General features: G+C 40.3%; 1 protein-coding gene across 1 annotated transcript in view; it reads left to right on the top strand.

Annotated features, from left to right (window-relative positions):
- The window catches only part of LOC109269290 (60S ribosomal protein L32-like), a 29049-nt gene extending 10872 nt beyond the window's left edge, over nt 1-18177 (top strand). The window contains 2 exon segments of the mRNA XM_053896161.1: nt 17737-17855; nt 17858-18177. Of these exon segments, the coding sequence (XP_053752136.1) occupies nt 17737-17855; nt 17858-18177 (439 nt within the window).
- The last annotated feature ends 1914 nt before the right edge of the window (nt 18178-20091 follow it).

Below are 20091 nucleotides of genomic sequence, written 5' to 3'. Positions count from 1 at the left end.
ATGGAAGCCCAAGATCTGGCCAGTATATAGCCTCCAAGATTTGAAGACATTGGGTACTGATCAGATTCCCAAATGTTATAACTAGAAGAAAACTAAAGAACTGTCTAGGCTGAATACTTTCCAAATTCTCTTTTACACACAGAAGCCATTCTTCAAACAAAAAGTTTCTACAGAAATTCAATACAAGGGGTGCCTGGATGGCTCAGTCAGTTGAGTGTCTGACTCTTGATTTGGGCTCAGGTCATTATCCAAGGGTTGTGGTATTGAGCCGCGCATCAGACTCCATGCTGACCATGGAGCCTGAAGATGCTCTCTCCCTCTCCTCCCACCCCCTGCTTGCTCACACATGCTCTCTTAAATAAAGAATTAAAGAAATTCAATATAAAGCAGAGCAGAGCTAATTTAAGTGGGGGTGGCAAGGCACAACAAACCACTTGCTATTCACAGCCACTCCTGCAGTGATGCCCTTGAAGCACATCCACCAGACCCCAAGTCTCCAGATAACATAGTTAGAAAACTACTGGTCTAACACACCCTGCTCTTTTAAAAGCAGAGAAACTGAAGCCCAGAAAGGTTAAGTCTCTGCCCCAATGGTATTCAAGGATCGAGTACAGAACCAGGTCTAGAACCCTAGACTCTTTGCCACAAGACAATGGTCAGCCCCAGTGGTATCACCCACAAGGGGAGAGAAGAAATATGTCTTGAGTGCTCCTCCACCTTCCAGGCCATTCATTCAAACCTTTACCAAAGTTTTCCCATCATTCCTGTCTCCCCTGCCCAAAATATCCCACCCTCCAAACCTTCTCAGTCTCCTCTTCCTTCTCAAAACTTACCCGCTCTCTCTTGTTCCCTCAAGTCCCTGCTCACCACTGTTCAACATGCTGACAAACCAATCAGTAAAGAGAGATTCTTGGATGCTTATATATTACCTGAGTGATGTCTACAAGTATACTTTAACAAGAACCTTCTAGAAACATTTAAAAAAAATCTGAAAAGAAGATTTATGTTGAGCACTAGAAGGTTTTGAATAGAGGTTCTTTTAAATCATACCAAGACTTACCTTCTAGTATGGGAATCACTTCACTTGTGTATGCCAGAGATGAAAGGCTAGAAGGGGAAAGTAGAAGTGGGGTTAAATACCCCAAAAGGAAACCTGACACCACAACTCCAACTGAACTTTCCACAAAAAAGACTCCCCGTCCCCTGTTCTCAGTCACCTGATATATACCTAAGCTGTGCAAAAATCATAAGCACTTCAATCAGAGTGCTACAAAAGTAACTGACAGTCAGAAAACCCAATTTCTAGCCCCTATTCTGCCATTAACTAGCTGTGTGGACTTGGAACATTCTCATTACCACTTAACATCCATGTCTCCTCAGCTGTAAAATGGAGAAAGGGGATATAATGGCTCTAAAGTCCTCTCAGATCCTATGTTGAACAACTCTGTCATTCTTCAAGCTGTACACTTCATGGGAGAGAGGACGGAGACAGCTGGTCTTCAAAAATGTGCTCTTTCTTCTATAGCTTCCCTTTCTCCACTCAGAAGCAGCAGCCTACCAGGAACTACTTGCAGCTAGTGGGGCCATGTGACTTGTTCTCCCCAACAGAACATGAGTGCAAATAATGCCTGTCACTTCCGGGCAAGGTGATTAAGATGCTGATGTCCCTTTTCCACTTACTCTTCCCCTATCTCTGGCTGGATGTAGAGGATTATAAGGCCTAGAAGAGGCAGAGCCACAAGAGAAAAGGAGCCTGGGTTCCTGAATCACTGTGTGAAGTGGCCACTGACCAGGAACATGCACAATGGACCATTACATGAATGAGAAGTCAACTTTAGGTGAAGCCACTGAAATTTGGTGGTTTATTTGCCACAAGCAGCTAGCATGATGTTAACTACAAGTAGTACAGAGTTCTAAGAGATTTGGAGCTTCATTACAATTTGAAAAATCTTTATGCAAAGCAGAATGCTAAGAGTTGGAGAGATTGAACAATGAGAAAATATATCCCTTCCCTAGTACAGCATAAACATATTCAAGTTCCTATAAGGCAAAATGAGGTGAATTCCATAAGAAAGCAACAATCTGTAGGAGGGAGAATGAATAAAGGCCACCCAACTCACCTCACTGAAGACTTCTGGAAAACATCCAAGGGAACCATTATTAGTTCCCAGATGGACTTGAAATTATGTTCCAGTTCAGTTAGGCCTCCTGATACTCAGGATGACCCACACTGCCCTCTGATTAACACACTCTGGTTTGGGGGTAATGGCTGCTTCCCCAATACATCAAGACTCCCAGCATTCCCCAGACTCAGCCCAGGCACAAGGATGTGATTTGCCCAAAGCTGTAGTTCATCCTTTCTTAACTCTAATTCTCCTAGATGAAGGAACAAGGTATGTCAGCCCCACTGACCACCCAGAGGGACTGGGAAGAAACACAATTACCAGCATCAGAAAGCATGCTAAAAGGACCAATCCCAAGGAACATTAAATTTGCTAACACCTCTGAAAAGAGAACAGTTGGATATCAGGTGGTCACTAGCCACTGAAAGTTACTCTAAACTTCTCAGAGGTTGAGAATATTGCCATTTATTACTTGGGGACTTGTCAAAGTATTATTTTCATTACACTAATAAATACTGTAAATGTCAAAATAAAAAATACTTTAAGTTCTGGAACTTGTCTTATCTAAATCTATATGATCTGGAAATATTTAGCAAAGGAGCCCTGTAATACAAAACAGATACAGAAAGGGTCCCAAGGAAAGCCCTTGGGAAATGCCAAACTATTAATTACATGTTAAACCTAAAGTCTATTTAACAGCAATTGCCTATACTGCAAAGAACAAAGCCAAATGTATTCCAGGGGATGGAGCAGAGAAGTCTAAATTCTTTGGCTTCTTTGAGTAAAGGCCTCTAAAGATGAAACAAAGTTGTAATGGGTATTTGAATTTTGTTTAGATTGTGAGGAGAAGGGAAGAAACTTGGAGATATTTGTTTGTCAAATAAAAAAAAAGAAAGAATTTTGATTTTTTTGCTTTACTATAATAAGCCTAAACTAAATCTAAATAAGAACTTGTACATCAAAAACTCTAAACTGGAAATTTTGCCAAGAAGACTCTCACTTACCTACAAACCTGTCTATAAGCCCTCTTCTCACATGGAATCCATGTCATTTATCAAAATATTTTCACTTTAAATTAAAAAAAAGTAACATGAACATTTAAAGGGGAGTTTCACATATATATGCACGGACAAGTGGGTCGTACTTTTTGAGGGTTTCTGCTTTGACATCATTTGTAACTACATGCAATGTGTTCTCTGAATTCTTCACAAAAGAGGTGTTACAGAATTATTAAACTGCAACACCGATAATGTAGATGTATTCAAATTCAGAATGAAGATGAATGTGACCAGCATTTGGACGGCAGGGCGTGACCCAGTTTGCAAGTGAATCATAAAAAGATTTCAACCTCCACATAAAAGTGCAGCAATTTACCTGCACCACCCCAGCGAAGACCAGCACAGTTCTACATTTTTCCAGGAGCCATAACCACCCACATTGACACATCCTTGGGCACTTGCAGAGGCCCCTAACAGCTAACACACTACACCAGGCCTATAAAGCATGTTTTTAAGTTTGTTTATCTTTGTTTATGTGAATTCCACCCCCTCCCTCCCCAACGTCTTCGATGAGGCCATTAAGTGCTTGTTTCTGAAGCTGGTGCAATCCTTGTTTTTCCTGTGGCTTTTGCTCTTCAAATCTGGGTCTCCGCCCACAAGTCCTTCTTAGCCAGCTGGCTCTTGGGTACTTGCTTGGCAGAAACCACGTATCCTTTTATTCTGTGCTACCTGGCTTCTTCCTGCTGCAAGGAGGTTTTCCCCAAAGCGGATGGAAGGCATTTCACACAGGATGAGCAATTATTTGTGTTGTGTTTTGCCACCAAGTCTCTTTATTGCTCTCCCAGGCAGATCTGATAGAGTTCCTCTGAACAGCTGGAAAGGATGTGAACCTGGGGAAGTTTCTAGTCAGTCACTTCATTGGCTGTGATTATGGAATTGATAAATTTTAGTGGTTCATTTTTTTTAACCTATTCATTTCTCCAAAAGGTGTTTCTGCCACTTACAGACTTTTTTTTATCTATAATAAGATGTTAATGCTAAAACAAGAATTAACGTTTAAGATTGTTGAAAACAGTTTTCAGACCCATCCAATTCATTACATGTGGGTAGTGAGTAAACACCAAATGAATTAAGTAAACTTAATATGAATTGCTTTCATATTAAGATTAGTTTTAAAACTAATCTTACCTTGAACAGCCATATTTAAAATTATAGTAGATTCACAGTGCAAAGCTTAGGAAGGCTTATTCTTCTATCAAAACACCAATACACACACATACACCACAAACTTCAGGAAAGAAAATGACAGGCTCACATAAGAGCAATTTATATCATGTATTTCAGAGAACTGGACATGGAGAAACTTCCTTGACATAAAATCTCTGCTTATGATCTGGTTTCATGCTTCACCCAATGCAGAAAAAATAAGCATTGAAAAATGTATCGAAAGCAAGTAATGCTATAAAAAGGGGGAAACTAGCTATAACATTGCTAATTTGTAGGATACATTTCAGGATACTCACTAATTTTAGAAAATAAGATAGTATTCTGCTGAAATGCTCAGCTGTTTCCCCATAAATTTCTAAGGAATAGCTATGAGGGAATCAATTTCACAACAGAATATTCTTCAGGACTTGTAAGTTTCAGATCAAACTTGAACCTTTTGGGGTTCAAGTGTTTGTTCCCAGTGATACATGGCTTCCTATTTATAAGAAAAAAAGAGGGTCACCTAGGGGGCTCAGTCGGTTGAGCATCCAACTTCGGCTCAGGTCATGATCTCGCGGTTTGTGAGGTCGAGCCCCGGGTCGGGTTCTGTGCTGACAGCTCAGAGACTGGAGCCTACTTCAGATTCTGTGTCCTCCGCTCTCTCTCCGCCCCACCCCTGCTTGTGCTATGTCTCTCTCTTTCAAAAATGAATAAACATAAAAAAAAATTTAAAGAAAAAAAAGTCTTTAAAAAACCTTTAAAAAACTCAAAAAGGCTTCTTGGACCTTGAATCACTCTTGCAAAACATTTTGATGATTTTAGTGTAAATAAATCTGAAACATATGATTAAATGTCCATTAAAATGTACATGAGTTTAAAAATTATGAGGAAAAAAATTCTGACCAAGACAAGCTTTATGTTTTTGCTGACCTCCTAGCACTTGAAAAGTGGTTGGATACATCCAAATCACTGCCGTGTTTGCCATGAGTGTGTGAATATACCTTTCCAAGTTTCTAATGTAGTGCTCATCATTTTAGTGCACCATTAATCACCCCAGAGCTTTGTCACAGAAACAGGTGCCAATATGGTCTTCATCTGACCATATGGTATGCTTCCCTTAGCATGTACCCCAAAGTCTAGCCCCCTATCTCCTGAGGGAATGAATCCAGGCCAGGATGTGCTAATCCCAGAGCTACCCTAGGAGTTAGGAGCTATTCCCAACAGCTCATAAAATGCTGAAGTATATGTGGTGAGAGAGTGGGTGGGATGGGGACTCAGCCCTCCATACCCAGGAGAGATCTTAAGACCTCCTCTCCACCATGAAGAAAAGAACTAGGTTTTCAAAGCATGGAAGTGAAAGGACTTATTTTTTTGTCAGCTGTTCCTCTTTACTCTAGCCTGAATCCTCCCTTTGGTTTGCTCCAGCAAATACTGGCAGTACATCAAAGAACTGTTAAGACCATGGATCCCATTTTCAACATGCAGGTAAACAAGGAGAGCCAGGACATAAGGATCTGAAGCATGATAGTCATCCTCTTTCCTAAGGGACATGTTCCTTAGGACAACCCACACTGCCTACATTATGGAAAGAACCCTCAGGAGTTTCCAAAAGTCAATGTTAGTGTGTCCAGGTGCTCCATAAAATATAAGAATTATAGGGCTATGAGGGGCTTTACAGGACTGTCGTCTCTAATGAGCCCCCACTTTACAATAAGGAACTGGAGACCCAGGGAAGCTTAAGAGACTCACAGACATCACACAGTTAGGTGGTAATAAATCTTTTAAGCCTGAGTCCAGAGCTATCTTCACTGTACCAGGCTTGCAGTTTGCCCCTGGTTCTTTGGTGGCTTATCTGTTTAAGAGTCACAGATATCACCTCATACTTGTTAGCATGGCTATTATCAAGAAGAGCTAACAGGTGTTGGCAATGACAGAAAAAGGAACCTTTGTATATTGTTAGTGAGAATGTAAAGTGAATAGTCACTGTGGAAGACAGAATAGAGGTTTCTTAATAAAAAAATCGGGGGCACCCAGGTGGCTCAGTCAGTTAAATGACTGCATGTGGAGCCTGCTTAAGATTCTCTCTCTCACTCCCCTCTCTGCCACTCCCCTGATTGTGCACACATGCAGTCTCTCTCAAAAAAAAAGAAAGAAAAAGAAAAGAAAAATTAAAAATAGAACTACCATATGATCCAATAATTGCAATACTGGATATTTACCCAAAGAATACAAAAACACTAATTTGAAGGGACATATGCACCCCTATGTTTACTGCAGCATTATTTATTTACAAAGCCAAACTATGGAAGCAGTTCAAGTATCCATCAACAGATGAATGGATAAAGAAGATGTGGTATGTATATATATGTACACATACAAATACACACAATGGAATATTATTCGGCCATAAAAATAAAAGAAAATCCTGCCATTTGCAACAATGTAGATGAATCTGAAGGGCATTCTGTTAAGTGTAATAAGCCAGAAAGAGAAAGAAAAATACTGTATGGTATCATCTATTTGTGGAACCTTAAAAAAAAAAAAAAAAAAAAAAGTTTAACTCCTAGAAGCAGAATAGAATGATGGTTGCCAGGAGCTGAGAGGTGGAAGAAATGGGGAGAAGTAGGTCAAAAGATACAAACTTTCACTTAAAATGAGCAGGTTCCAAGGATCTAATACACAGCATGTGATTATACTTAATACTGTATTGTATACTTAAAATTTGCTGAGAGTATAGATCTTAAATGTTTTCAACACACACACACACAAAGGGGTGGTTATGTGAGGAGGTAGATGTGTTCATTAACTTGATTATGAAAAATATTTCACAATGTACACATCAAATCATTACACTGTATACTTTATATACAGTTTTGTCAATTATACCTCAATCAAGGTCGGAGGTACTAAAAGAAAAAAGTGACCAGATAGGAATTTGCAGCTAAATGGAGAATCATCTGAGTTAAATGATGGTACAGGCAGCTTCAGACCACCTGCAATAAGGAAGAAGCAAAAGTCTGGAGGGCTCATAGCAGGTGGCAATTCAAATAGAGATGCTATTTGTCCTGAGAAGACACGATGGGATTTGCCAGCCACAAGAGCAAATCTCTTTCAAAATTAAATACAATGTCAAGGCAGAGATAGGTATTTATCAATGAATGGGTGAAACACAAGCCCTGAATCATGCTGGGTGGCACTGAAGAATGAAATTGGGAGTACACACACACAAACACACACGTAAGCACATGCATGCATTAGGAAGTGATAAGAGACAAGGTAGCTCCTCTTGCTCAAAGAGCTCTCTGTTGAACTCTCTACAGCCAACAACGGAGTCCAAGGTGATGATATGGCAAAACCTACAATGGCCAAGGTCTAAGATTTATGCTTTTCTACTTACAAGTCAGCACCCTTGATAAACTGCATTTACTTTTCCAGAGAACTATTTATGAAGTTGGCTCTAAGTTTAAGTAAAAATAGGTCCCTGCCTTTTTAAAGTCCCTAGAAAAACTCCTACATCAAAAATACCTCTTTCACCCTGATCTAATGCCTGGAAACTGGCTCATAAACTTGTTTGAGTTATCTATAGCTGTATAACAAACCAGCCCAAATATTAGCAACTTAAATAAACAATAATTGTTTTATTATCTGTCACATTCTTGGCCAAGCTAGCCAAAGCAGGCATGTTCTTCACATTGGCTGGGACTATAGTCATCTGGAGCCAAACTAGGCTGAACCATTGACATCACAAGGCTGGCAGCTGAGGCTAACTTTTGACCAGAGAGCCCACATATAGCCTCTCCATGTGGCTTGGGTTTTTATCTCACCACAACTGTGTTCTGAATGAGGATATGACAAGAATGAATATTCCAACAGGGGGGATATGGAAGCTGCCCATCTCCTCTAGGGCTGGGCCCAGAAGAAGACAATGGGCCACTTCCACTGTGTTCTATTAAATAGCCACCGGTCCAGCCCAAGTTGAAAGGGATAGAGAAATTGTCACTCCCTGAGAGGAAGAGTCTAAGAATTAGTGGACATCTTTAACCCACCACAGAGCCTCATTCCTTTTCTTCTATATTTTTATGTTATAAAAGCAGCCATGGTGTTGGCAATGCATTATCTTTGCACAAAACAGTCACTGCAGCTCACTAGAAATATTACTTGAATCCTTTCCTGAGAAGTAGTTCTATGGGAGGAAGGGTATAATACATCAAAAGCATGGTCCTAACTCTTCACCTTTTTCTAGATCTGTGCTCTTTGCCATGTAATTTGGCAATGTCCACCAGTCTGACCCTAGGCTCATCCACATGGTTTGCTTTGGCCAATGAGATGTTAGCAATTCTGACACAAGAAGATTTGAAAAGTGCTTCACAGTTGAGCTTAACCTCTTTCTCACACCTTGCCAACACCATAAGAACATGATTGGACTCAACTGCCAGAAGATGAAGACACCTAGCAAAAGGTCAGTTGCCCCAGCTGAGGCCATCTTAGACCATTCAACAGCCCAATACCCCCCAGATGAGTAAGCAAGCCCTGCCAAGATCAGCAAGACCCTCTAGCTAATCCCCAGCTGACTCCAGAATGAGGAATAAATGCTAGTTGTGTTGCTGAGGTTGCATAGTTGTTACTCAGCATTACTGTGGCAGTAAGTAATCAATACAGAAAGTGTAGGACTAGAAATGTTTGAGAATGGTCAAGGTAATCAAGAAAGAAAAAGTAAACCTATCAAACTTGACACTTTGTTTTTCCCTGTTGCCATGTAGAATTATTAAATATCTAATTGATTATCCTATAAGTATTTCACAGAAGTGATTCATTTGCAGCAGGGAATCATTTGGCACCAAGACAATGGGGCTTCTAAACAGCGTGATGACAACAGGAAAAGTGGAGGGGGGAAAAAAAAAAGAACTCCATTGGGTTTTGCTGGAATCAGTCATATCCATGGGCACTTGGGGTTGGATGCAGCTCAGCAGAGCCCAAAGCCAAGTGACAAATGAAGCCACTGGCTACATGTACACCAGAGGGAACCCTGGCCTTTGGCTATGGTTCATTAACGAGATTGAGCTTTCTCCTTGAAAATCTGGTCAGCAGCTTTGAGAATCCTTCGAGTTAAGCCTAACAGGCAGATGTAAAGGTTCCTTTTGTCTGAGTTTGGGTGTTTTGCAAGATTTTAACCACTGAGCTTATTTATTTTCTTTGCTATAAATTACAAGTGTAATGTGTGCATGTAATATATGTATAGAAGTATATAACTATATATACATCTGTGTGTCTGAATATATATCTCAATCCATGGGAGTATACTGGAGCAGGTCCTATAGGAGCTATAATAAATAATGGGAAATGCATGGAGCCCTTAAAAAAAATGGTAATAATCCATGATTCACATTGTCTGTCACAGCCACACAGAAATTATAGCCTCCTTGCAGGTGCAGTTTTACAGATATTGTTATCTTTTCTTTCCAGAAAACAGCCTCTGTTATCATGATGATTGTAAATTGTCTTATTATGTAACACACTGGTCTGAGTTTACACAACCCAGTTTTAACAAGAGGTTCTCAGCAGTAAATGGGTGTTTTCCATTGTACACATACCCCTAAAATGTGTAACAACCATAATGCATAAGCAAAAACATAAACATAAATTTAAGAAAATAAATTGAATTCTCATGGTAATGTTAAATTGTTGTATTTGAGCTCCCATTCAAAAATCTATAATTAAATATGTATGTAGTCACGCAGATGAAAAAATGATTATGCAATCAATTAGGAGATTCACATTCATTTTCCAACTTGACAGGTGTGTTTTGTTTGATCCATGGTCTACAAGGTGACAAATACAAACACAAAAATAAATGTAAAGGATCTAAGAACAAGTTATTAACATACCTAGATGCTTACATATTTCTAAAAGTATCTAACATTTTATAAAACGTCCAGAGTTTATATTCAACTATATGATGGCTGTGTCTATGCATTTTAATTCAAGCTATTTTTTAAACTGGAAGACAGTAACCAAAACATTTTAAAAGAAATCATTTTTGTGGGTGGATTCCAAAAATAGACAAATTTAGTCAGGTACTCCCTCTCCCCGAGCTTTGAGTAAGCTGTGAGTTTGGGTTGGAGGAGGGAGAAAAGTTGGGTCACTTCCAAAGACCTAGCCAGCTTTACAAAAAGTTGAGTTACCCTTATGGAAGCCATGCTCTCTACACAGAAGCCTAGATCAGAGAGGAGGGAAGAAACTGATCAAACTGGATTGAGGATTTTCATAACACTCAAATTATTCATTTACAATAACCTTTCCTTTTGGTTTTGGAAAGGTACCATGTCCATGGAAAGATTTTTGCAGCCTCAAAATTCTTTGGAACAATAGTTCATACAAAAATATATATTATTAAAAAACTAGATCATTTCCAAAACAGAATACAAATTTAGAAGACTAACCACTTGTGCATCCATACTGATACTTATTTTTTTTAAGACTCAAAAGCTGTCTGCATCCAAAGGAAGAACTAATAGATCACATTCACCCCTCCATACAAGGGAACACTCATTTCCACATTTAGTTCTGAATTCAGTGCTGGGGCACCTGGGTGGCTCAGTCCATTAAGCGTCCAACTTTGGCTCAGGACACTATCTCACAGTCCCTGCGTTCAAGCCCCACATCAGTCTCTGTGCTGACAGCTCAGAGCCTGAAGCCTGTTTTGGATTCTGTGTCTCCCTCTCTCTATCTTCCCCTCCCTCACTCACACTGTCTCTCTCCCTCTCTGTCTCTCTCTCTCAAAAATAAATAAACATTAAAAAATAATAAATTCAGTGCTAAAATTTCTCTTCCACCTGGACGCAAGGAAAACCCTTCTTTCCCCCAGACCCTTCTCCATTCCTCAATCTTGATGCATTCTGTGTAGCAAGTCTCCATTTTCCTTAGAAATCTCAGAACAAGTACATTAAGATTATGTCGAAGAATAACCTTAGAAGGTGCCACGAATTAGTGCTTCAATGAATTAAACAATCATCTCACCCAAACCTTTACAACACTACAGCCAAAGACTGTACTACCTCCTATTTAATGGATGGGAAATGGAGGCTTAGTGAGCCTCATGGATTACAGTAGTCATCCCTCTGTCTTAGATGGTAGTGCCTTAGATCATCAGCCAGCTAGGAAAAGACAGAGCTAGGATTAAATGTAGATTTTTCTGCCACCTGGCCATATACCACTCCTTTACACCCAGGTTGCTCCTAGAAGACTCGCAAAGGGTGGGAATGAGCCAGCACTGAGGGAGAAAAAGAATGCCAGCCTCCCTAGAAAGAGTGAAAGCCCATCTCCTCATACTCCAAACTCTCCTCCTCCCTTCCTGTCTCCTCTTGAAACCTTTATCCCACTACCTAGCATCACCAAAACCTGCTAGAGCTGCTATCTACATTTCCATGTGAGTTCAGGCCCCACCCCACTATAGAAAGGGATTCTGTTTTCCTGTGTCACCTAAAGATGCCACATATGTACTCAGTGTCATCCTGCTTTTGTTAAAGTATTTCCAACTTTTCCCAAGCATTTAGGGTTTGGTTTGGACAAACCTAAAAGACATTTTGCCTGATGCTTTTTCCCATAATTTTAAACTTAAATGTATTTTATGAGAAATCTAATCCGTATGTTTCTGATTAATTTGTAAGAGCCATTTGATGTCCAAGGGCCTTTTAAGTTTTTATAAGCCTTTTTAAGACTTTCCCTTAAAGATGTTTTGCCAAAAGAAAATGAACTTAGATCCCCGTAGTTCAAGTTTAGTCCCAATCTCAACAATCACAGGATTCGTTGCTGAAACTATATTGCTTGCTGCTCTAAGCCAATCGTCCACAACTGCCCTGGGTGCAATTCATCATTTACACCTTTGCTCAAGGTTCCCCACTGAGATGTTGCTGTATCTTATAAATGGGATGATGATTAAGTTTCACTGACAAAAACATATCTCACAACTTAGCCTAGGTCTATATCCAGCTACCAAAGAGACTCTGGCAGCTGAATTGGATGAGTGACTCAGTAAGGCATTAAGGTTAGTCCCCATAGAAAAGGTAAAGATTTTTTCTTTGACATAAAGGATTATTTCTGGGTTGGAAATCTGGCTTGTACTCCCAGTTCTATAATTTCCTAGCTGTGAGCATGGACAAGTCACTATCTTGAGCCACAGTCCCCCTTAATAATAAAGTAGAAATTATCTCTTTAATCTTGAAAATGGCGATAAATTATAATGCCTGTCAAGTGCCTGTCACATAGACCAGTGATTCCTAAATTGGAGTCTGTATACAGATACATAGGTAAACATATATAGACAGATGCAAAGATTAAAATGAATGTGATGTATACAGAAATCATCTGAGGGACATGTTTGAGATGCAAATTCCTGAAACCCACTCTAGAGTCTGCTTCAGTAGATATTAACTGAGGCCCAAGAATCTGCATTTTGACATGATTCTTGGGTAATATAGGTGGCTTGAGGACCACACTTTGAAAAACAATGACTTACTATAATGCGAGGGAAGAAGAGAGAATAAAAAGAAATAAAGATTGTAATAAGATGAGAATACTAATAAGGAGAAGATGTTAGAAGGCCAGGAAACACTTAAGGAAAAATGAGGCACTGTAGTTTGTCGACACCTGCTTAATTATTTGCATTTCTCAGAGGAGAAACATAAGCATACACATAAAACTAAATTAATGGGTGTATTCTAGTTAACATTCAGAATGGGTTCCAAATTTAACAATCTTTGGTAAAAAAAAAATATTAGTTATAATGCAATCTAGAACCATAGACAAACTATTTCATTATGGATAGAGAATGTTGAATTTTAAATTATAAGCCAAATTTTCAAATTCAGCCTTAATTAAAGTTCAAATCAGAAGACACAGATTTCTACTAACAGGAAAGTTGAGAGATCAAGAAACCTTAAATTAATGACTTAGGACTTTGAGAATATCAGCATACTCAAGGCAAGAGGGAAAAAAGAAACAACTTTATAAGATTCCCTAGACACTATTGATATGTGGAAATAAAGCAAGACCAACCAAATGAGAACAGGTGCAGGCTATTTATTCAGAGCTTGCTATAGCAAGAGAGTCAGTCACCATACTACAGTTTTGTCAAAGACTCAAGGCAAGCAGAGGAATGGGGTATTTCATAATGGAGCAAAGGGAATGATTTAGGTATGCCCTGATCGGAGGTGGTGGGGTAACTAGAAGGGGGGCATGATATGTGACTGATTAGGGGGCACATTTGGCTTTCTCCAATTGCTCCTAAGTTGGAAGCAGGGGCAAAGATTAGGGAAGCTGTCAGTTATTAATCAAGTCCTGATTACTTTGGGGCCAAGTGTTACAGAGGTTATTGTTTGGCTGCCTGGATTATTACTAAAAATAGCTGTCTGACCTCCTCCAAATCTGATTTGATAACATTCTGGCTTCCTAGGCTGGCTATTAATTTAAAAAAGGAGGAAAAGAAAGAAAGAAAGAAATGAGTTTCCTAGGCAGGTTGCTGCAGGTTGTGGGTCAAAGTTCTATTTGTATATATAGTCTGACCATTGTCCGTGTGTACATTCAGTCTCTCAAATACAAATTTTAGCTAGGGGATAAAGCTCTTATTTAAAATAAGAATTTGTTGGGGCGCCTGGGTGGCTCAGTTGGTTGAGCGTCCAACTTCAGCTCGGGTCATGATCTCACAGCTTGTGAGTTCAAGCCCCGCGTCGGGCTCTGGGCTGACAGCTCGGAGCCCCGGAGCCTGCTTCGGATTCTGCATCTCCCTCTCTCTCTCTCTGACCCTTCCCCGCTCACGCTCTGTCTCTCTCCCTCTCTCTCTCTCAAAAGTAAATAAACATTAAAAAAAAATAAAATAAATAAAAAATAAAATAAGAATTTGTTTTATATCTTACTGTACTATGGAGTACTTATTAGAAGAGAGATGGAGACACAGAATCCAAAATGGGCTCCAGGCTGTCAGCACAGAGCCCGATGTGGGGCTCGAACTCATGGACAGTGAGATCATGACCTAAGCTGAAGTCAGAAGCTCAACTGACTGAGCCACCCAGGCACCCCCAAACTGAAACTTTTCACTTATCTATTTTCTCATTGGTTATAAGAAAATTTGTGTAGCACTGTTTAACCTACTTACTACTCTGACAAATTTTATAATTCAACCAAAATAAAAACTATTCCTATCCTCTTAAAGATGGGGGAAAAATCATCTTTTTTATCAATCATGGCATAGGTAGAAACATATGGTGACTTCAGTAGAAACATTTTAAAAACAATGGCATCCTTCAATTTCTTCACAATAGAGAACTACTTCAGGGGCAGTTTAAATCTTCTCTAACTGGAAACATATGAAAAGTAGACTTTTTGATATTTTTGCACAATTTGGTTTATAAGATTTACTATTTCTGCATGTGATCTAAAATGAGTACCTAGTAATATATACTGGTGGCTCACCCTAAACTCTTCTGGGTAAAGGGCGAGTGCCATGGAACTAACCCAATGGAGATCTGTGATCAAGCCAACGGTACATGGTGCCATGGATCATTCATGGCCATAGAGAACAGACCACAAGAATCATCTCAGCTTAAGACCAGAGTCAGGCTGGGAGAATGAATGGCTATTAAGGGAGGCAGTTGGGAAGTCCACTCATGGAGTTCAAAAGCTGTATCAAGTTCAAGATACCCCAAGCAACAGTATGTTCTAGGCAGTCCAGTCAGACAAGTGGAGCCCAGTGGGGGAACTTAAGCAGCAATAAAAGCTAGAGCTCCCTCAGGCCAGCAGGTACCAATCAGAATATCTGTGCACGGCTACAGGACAGGTTTGAGTCAAGGCTCTAGTCCCAGAACAAGTCTCAAAAGTGGAAGGCAAGGTACAAGACCAGGATCTGTAGTCACAAGCCTGAGCATATGACCAATAGAACGTGAACAAAATTAGACAGTGGAAATTATATCTGACAGCATTCAACTGAAAAAAAACCAAAGTCATTCTAGCTATCTTCAGGAAAAAGGGATTCAATACAATCAAGTCCTCATTGGAATATCATTAGAATGCTGGATAAATGGGCTCAAGGCTGACTCCAAGAAGGACTTGTGAAACAACAATGCCAAATTTGCCTGCCAAGGGAGTCGCTTCCTCTGCCTTCACGAAGAAGGTGTAGAATCAAGAAGCTTCTACCATCTCCACAACAGCCTCTTGCCCCCATGACACTAGGGAGTAAACCCTGGAATGCTTCTGCAATCAATGAAATCAGTACAAACCGACTGCCATCATCACTACAGTCACCCCTCGACCCTCACCAAGGGGTCAAGTGGTAGAATCATTGCCACAAAAAAAGCCAGCATCTACTCTACCTTGCTTTTCACTAACAGATAGTTAAGCAGTGCTCCAAATACCACACAAGTGTGTCTAACTGGTGGAAATGGATTCTCATCCAGAACCCCAGGTTTCCCAGCTTCCACCATACAGAAAGACATAGTGGAATAAGTGAGTAAGTAAATGCTGAGTGCAAAACCTCCAGTCCCATTGGAATGGAGAAAGAAATTGCTATTCCTCTGAGTTGCAAGTATCTGGTGGTCATTCCTAGAGAATCCCAGGAGTGTTTCACAATAGGGCAACTCAAGAAGCAACATGGAACACCGTAGTAGTCCTAATTACAAAGAAGCTACCATTTTCTGAGCAGTAAACCCAAATTGTACTTTAGGTACACTTCATAAACAGGTTCTGCAAATAAGTCATGTAAGGTATAGATTAATCTCCATTTCACAGATAAGGAAAGGAGTTTTAATTTAAGCAACCTACCTACCTACAACTATAGTACAACTACAACTATACCTACAACTAGTAAATGACAGAGTAGAAACTTGAGGCTGGACTCTGAACACAAAGCTCAGAACCCTTCTACTGTACCACACTGTTTCCCAGTGTTAACTGAGCCACCAGTTCCCAAGTCTTAAAGGAAAATTTAATTCTAAGTCCTGCCAAGCGTTGGCATCACAGCTGTTGATAAGGCCTGTCCTGGATCAGGACCTGTGTCTAGAACTGGAATTGCCACAGCCTTCAGGTAAAGAGCCCACTGAGACAGGAAAAATAAGTCAAAATCTGGGTTTATACAAAGTTGGTTTCTGTGACTGACCAAAAGAATGGCTTATATGTTTCAAATGTGTTATTTAAAATTATTTAAAACATGCATATAAAATGAAGGGATCAAATGGACTGTGATCTAGGAAAAGGAGCTCACATTTACTGTAGTTTATTCCCACAAAACATTAGTTCCATGTTCTGCTATTGTCTGCCTTAACTCTAGTCTTTAAAACAAGGAGCCAGAGCAGTGTCTGCATGGCTCAGTCACTTAAGCATCTGACTCTTGATCTTGGCTCAGATCATGATGGTGCGGTTTGTGAGTTTGAGCCCCTCGCTGGGCCACGCACTGTCAGTGTGGAGCCTGCTTGAGATTCTCTCTCCTTCTCTGTCCTTCCCCTGCTCACCCTCTTACTCTCTCAGAATAAACTTAAAAAAAAAATTTTAATAAAAAATAGAAATAAAACAAGAAGCCAGAGCCCCTCAATACTATATCAGGTCCCATAGCTCCATTTATGGCAATTGCTCAGCGGCCTCTTTTGCTCTCTGTGTACCCTATTTGGCCTCCCTTGTTCCTAAGACAACAATGCCATTTATCCTCTGGCTTACCTCTTACCAGTCACTTGGGACAATTATCCCTTCTAATTGGGTTCAGGTCCCTGCATTCTAGGCTCCCCTCAACTAGTAACAGTTGGTCCAAAGAGCTCAACTCAGCTCAACTGCCTCAATAATGACACTTTGCTAGGGGGCAAAAGAGAACCTTAGCTTAACATTATCCCAACCTCGAGGACCCTGTAAGTCAACTTGTTTTATTTCAACTGCCCCAAAATATATGCAGGCAATCACACTCCAAACTTATGGCCCCCCACTATACATCTGAAGGGTCTCATGACTGAAGTTTTATTAAATGGTAATAAATGGCATTTCCCTAGCAACAGCTAGCCCCTCAAAGTCTTGGAAACCTTGCTTCCAAAATTCCTTAGAGACTTACTCTATCCCTGACCCCCTGGCAACCTAAGGGTATATAATGAGTTACACGTCAGGACCCCAGTGCAGTTCTTCCTGCACCTGTGTCCTGTCCCCGTGCTTTAATAAAATCACCTTTTTTGCACCAAAAAAAAAAAAAAAAAAAAAAAAAAAAGGAGGGCACTTGTTGGGAACATTGGGTGTTATATGGAAGTGATGAATCACTGGGTTCTACTCCTGAATCAGTACTACACTATATGTTAACTAACCTGAATTTAAATTAAAAAAAAAAACAATGAGCACAGCTACTGTTCAGATACAGATTTCTAAGTATCACTCTCCACACTCTTCAGTGATGCCTGCAGAGGTGGCAGCCACCTCCTACTCATCACCACTGCCACCCTCAGACCTCTGGTAAAGCCCAACATGGTTAAAAAGAGGACCAAGAAGTTCATCCAGCACCAGACTAATAGGTCGAAATTAAGTGCAACTGGCACAAATCCAGAGACATTGACAATAGGGTACACAGAAGACTCAAGGGCTACATCTTGATGCCCAGCATTGGTTCCAGGAGCAACAAGAAAACAAAGCACATGCTGCCTAATTGTTTCTGGAAATTCCAAGTCCACAACGTCAAGGAGCTTGACATACTGCTGATGTGCAACAAATCTTACTGTGCAGAGATTATTCGTAAGGTCTCTTACAAGAATGCCAAATCCATTTTAGAAAGAGCAGCCCAGCTGGCCAGAGTCACCAATCCCAACACCAAGCTGCACAGCAAAGAAATTGGATAGACAAGCTTATACACACATAGTATTTGTGTTAATAAAACCATAAAACTACAGGGGCGCCTGGGTGGCTCAGTCGGTTGAGCGTCCGACTTCAGCTCAGGTCACGATCTCGCGGTCCGTGAGTTCGAGCCCCGCGTCAGGCTCTGGGCTGATGGCTCAGAGCCTGGAGCCTGCTTCCGATTCTGTGTCTCCCTCTCTCTCTGCCCCTCCCCCATTCATGCTCTGTCTCTCTCTGTCTCAAAAATAAACAAATGTTAAAAAAAATTAAAAAAAAAAAACCATAAAACTACACACACACACAAAAAATGTATCACCCTCCACTAAAAGAAACAAAGGCTCCTTGGAGGAATGGCTGATTCTCAGACTAGGGCAGAGAAAGACCAAGATGAACCTGGAACACCAGTCTAATGGGCGAGTAAGGAAGTACTCCTAACATGAAGGAGAGGTATCAAAAGAACACAGAAACCAATTTGAAAGGTCTCTTAATGGTCAAGTCTGGGACAGTTTGAGCACCAAAATAAATAAGGATAGTAATGGATTAAGACCCACTAAACAAATTGGAATCCAGTAGTTCATACTCCTATATATAGGTGAAAAAATAAGTGGAAAGAAAAGAAAGGTCTTCCTTATAGCAGAATGTCAACAAATACAAAATTGTGGCACCATGAAATCATGTTTTTCAACTAGAACTATAATAACGGAGGCAAGAAACCAATGCATTCTCAAACTAGTGGGTCAAAGTGGAATGAGGAATGGGTTTTACAGTCTCAAACTATACGTCCACAAAATACTCATGAATTACATCAATAAGGGGCGGGGAAGGAAATTTACAGTGGAGAAACCTGGCAGACACCATCTTCGCCAACTGATAAAATTAATAACCACCAGTAATTAGTCAATAACATATGCCACATTATGTTTTATGAAGAACACAGACTCGGGGTGCCTGGGTGGCTCAGTCAGTTAAGTGTCTGACTCTCGATTTTGGCTCAGGTCATAATCTCACAGTTTGTGAGTTCAAGCCTCGCATAAGACTCTGCTCCGACAGCACAGGGCCTGCTTGGGATTCTCTCTCTGCCCCTGTCCTGCTCGTGCTTGCTCTCAAAATAAATCAACTTTAAAAAAAAAATGGGGTGCCTGGGTGGCTCTGTTGGTTAAGTGCCAACTTTGGTTCAGGTCACGACCTCTCAGTTCGTGAGTTTGAGCTCCGAGTCGGGCTCTGTGTTGACAGTGCAGAGCCTGGAGCCTGCTTCCAATTCTGTGTCTCCCTCTCTCTCTGCCCCTTTCCCACTTGTACGCTCGCTCACTCTCTCAAAAAATAAACTTAAAAAAAAATAATAATAATAACACAGACGCACTGGGTCTAGTCATAAGGAAACATTAGAAAAACCCAGATCGAGCAGTGTTTTACCAAATGGCTGGCTTATAATCTTTAAAAATATATCATGAAAGTCATTACAAGACTGAGGTACTATTCAGATTCAAGCACTCTAGAGAGACATGATCACTAAAAGTATACATGATTCTGGGGCACCTGGGTGCCTCAATCAGGTGAGTATCCAACTCTTAATGGCTCAGGTCATGATCCCAGGGTCTTTGAATTTTGCCCCACATCTGGCTCTACGCTGAGTGTGGAGCCTGCTTTAAATTATCTCTCTTTGCCCCTCTCCCCTCTCTCTTGCTTTAAAATTTAAAAATTAAAAAGCACACATGATTCAGACCTCAGTCCTCTTGCTACAGAGATCACGGAGATAACTGGCAAACCTTGAGTAGGGTCTCTAGGTGAAGGATATATGGGAATTCTCTGTACAGTTTTTAAATTTTTCTCAAATAGTCTCAAGATTTAAAAAAGTGTTATTAAAAGGCTTAATTTTTAAATATCTACAGGTTTTTTTTAAAAAAATCAAAAGCAAAGTC

The sequence above is a fragment of the Panthera pardus genome, unplaced genomic scaffold, assembly GCF_024362965.1.
Source record: "Panthera pardus isolate Hobbes unplaced genomic scaffold, ASM2436296v1 HiC_scaffold_7, whole genome shotgun sequence".
Lineage (NCBI taxonomy): Eukaryota > Metazoa > Chordata > Mammalia > Carnivora > Felidae > Panthera > Panthera pardus.
The sequence above is the reverse complement of the archived record's forward strand: the minus strand, read 5'-3'. Positions and strand labels throughout refer to the sequence as shown.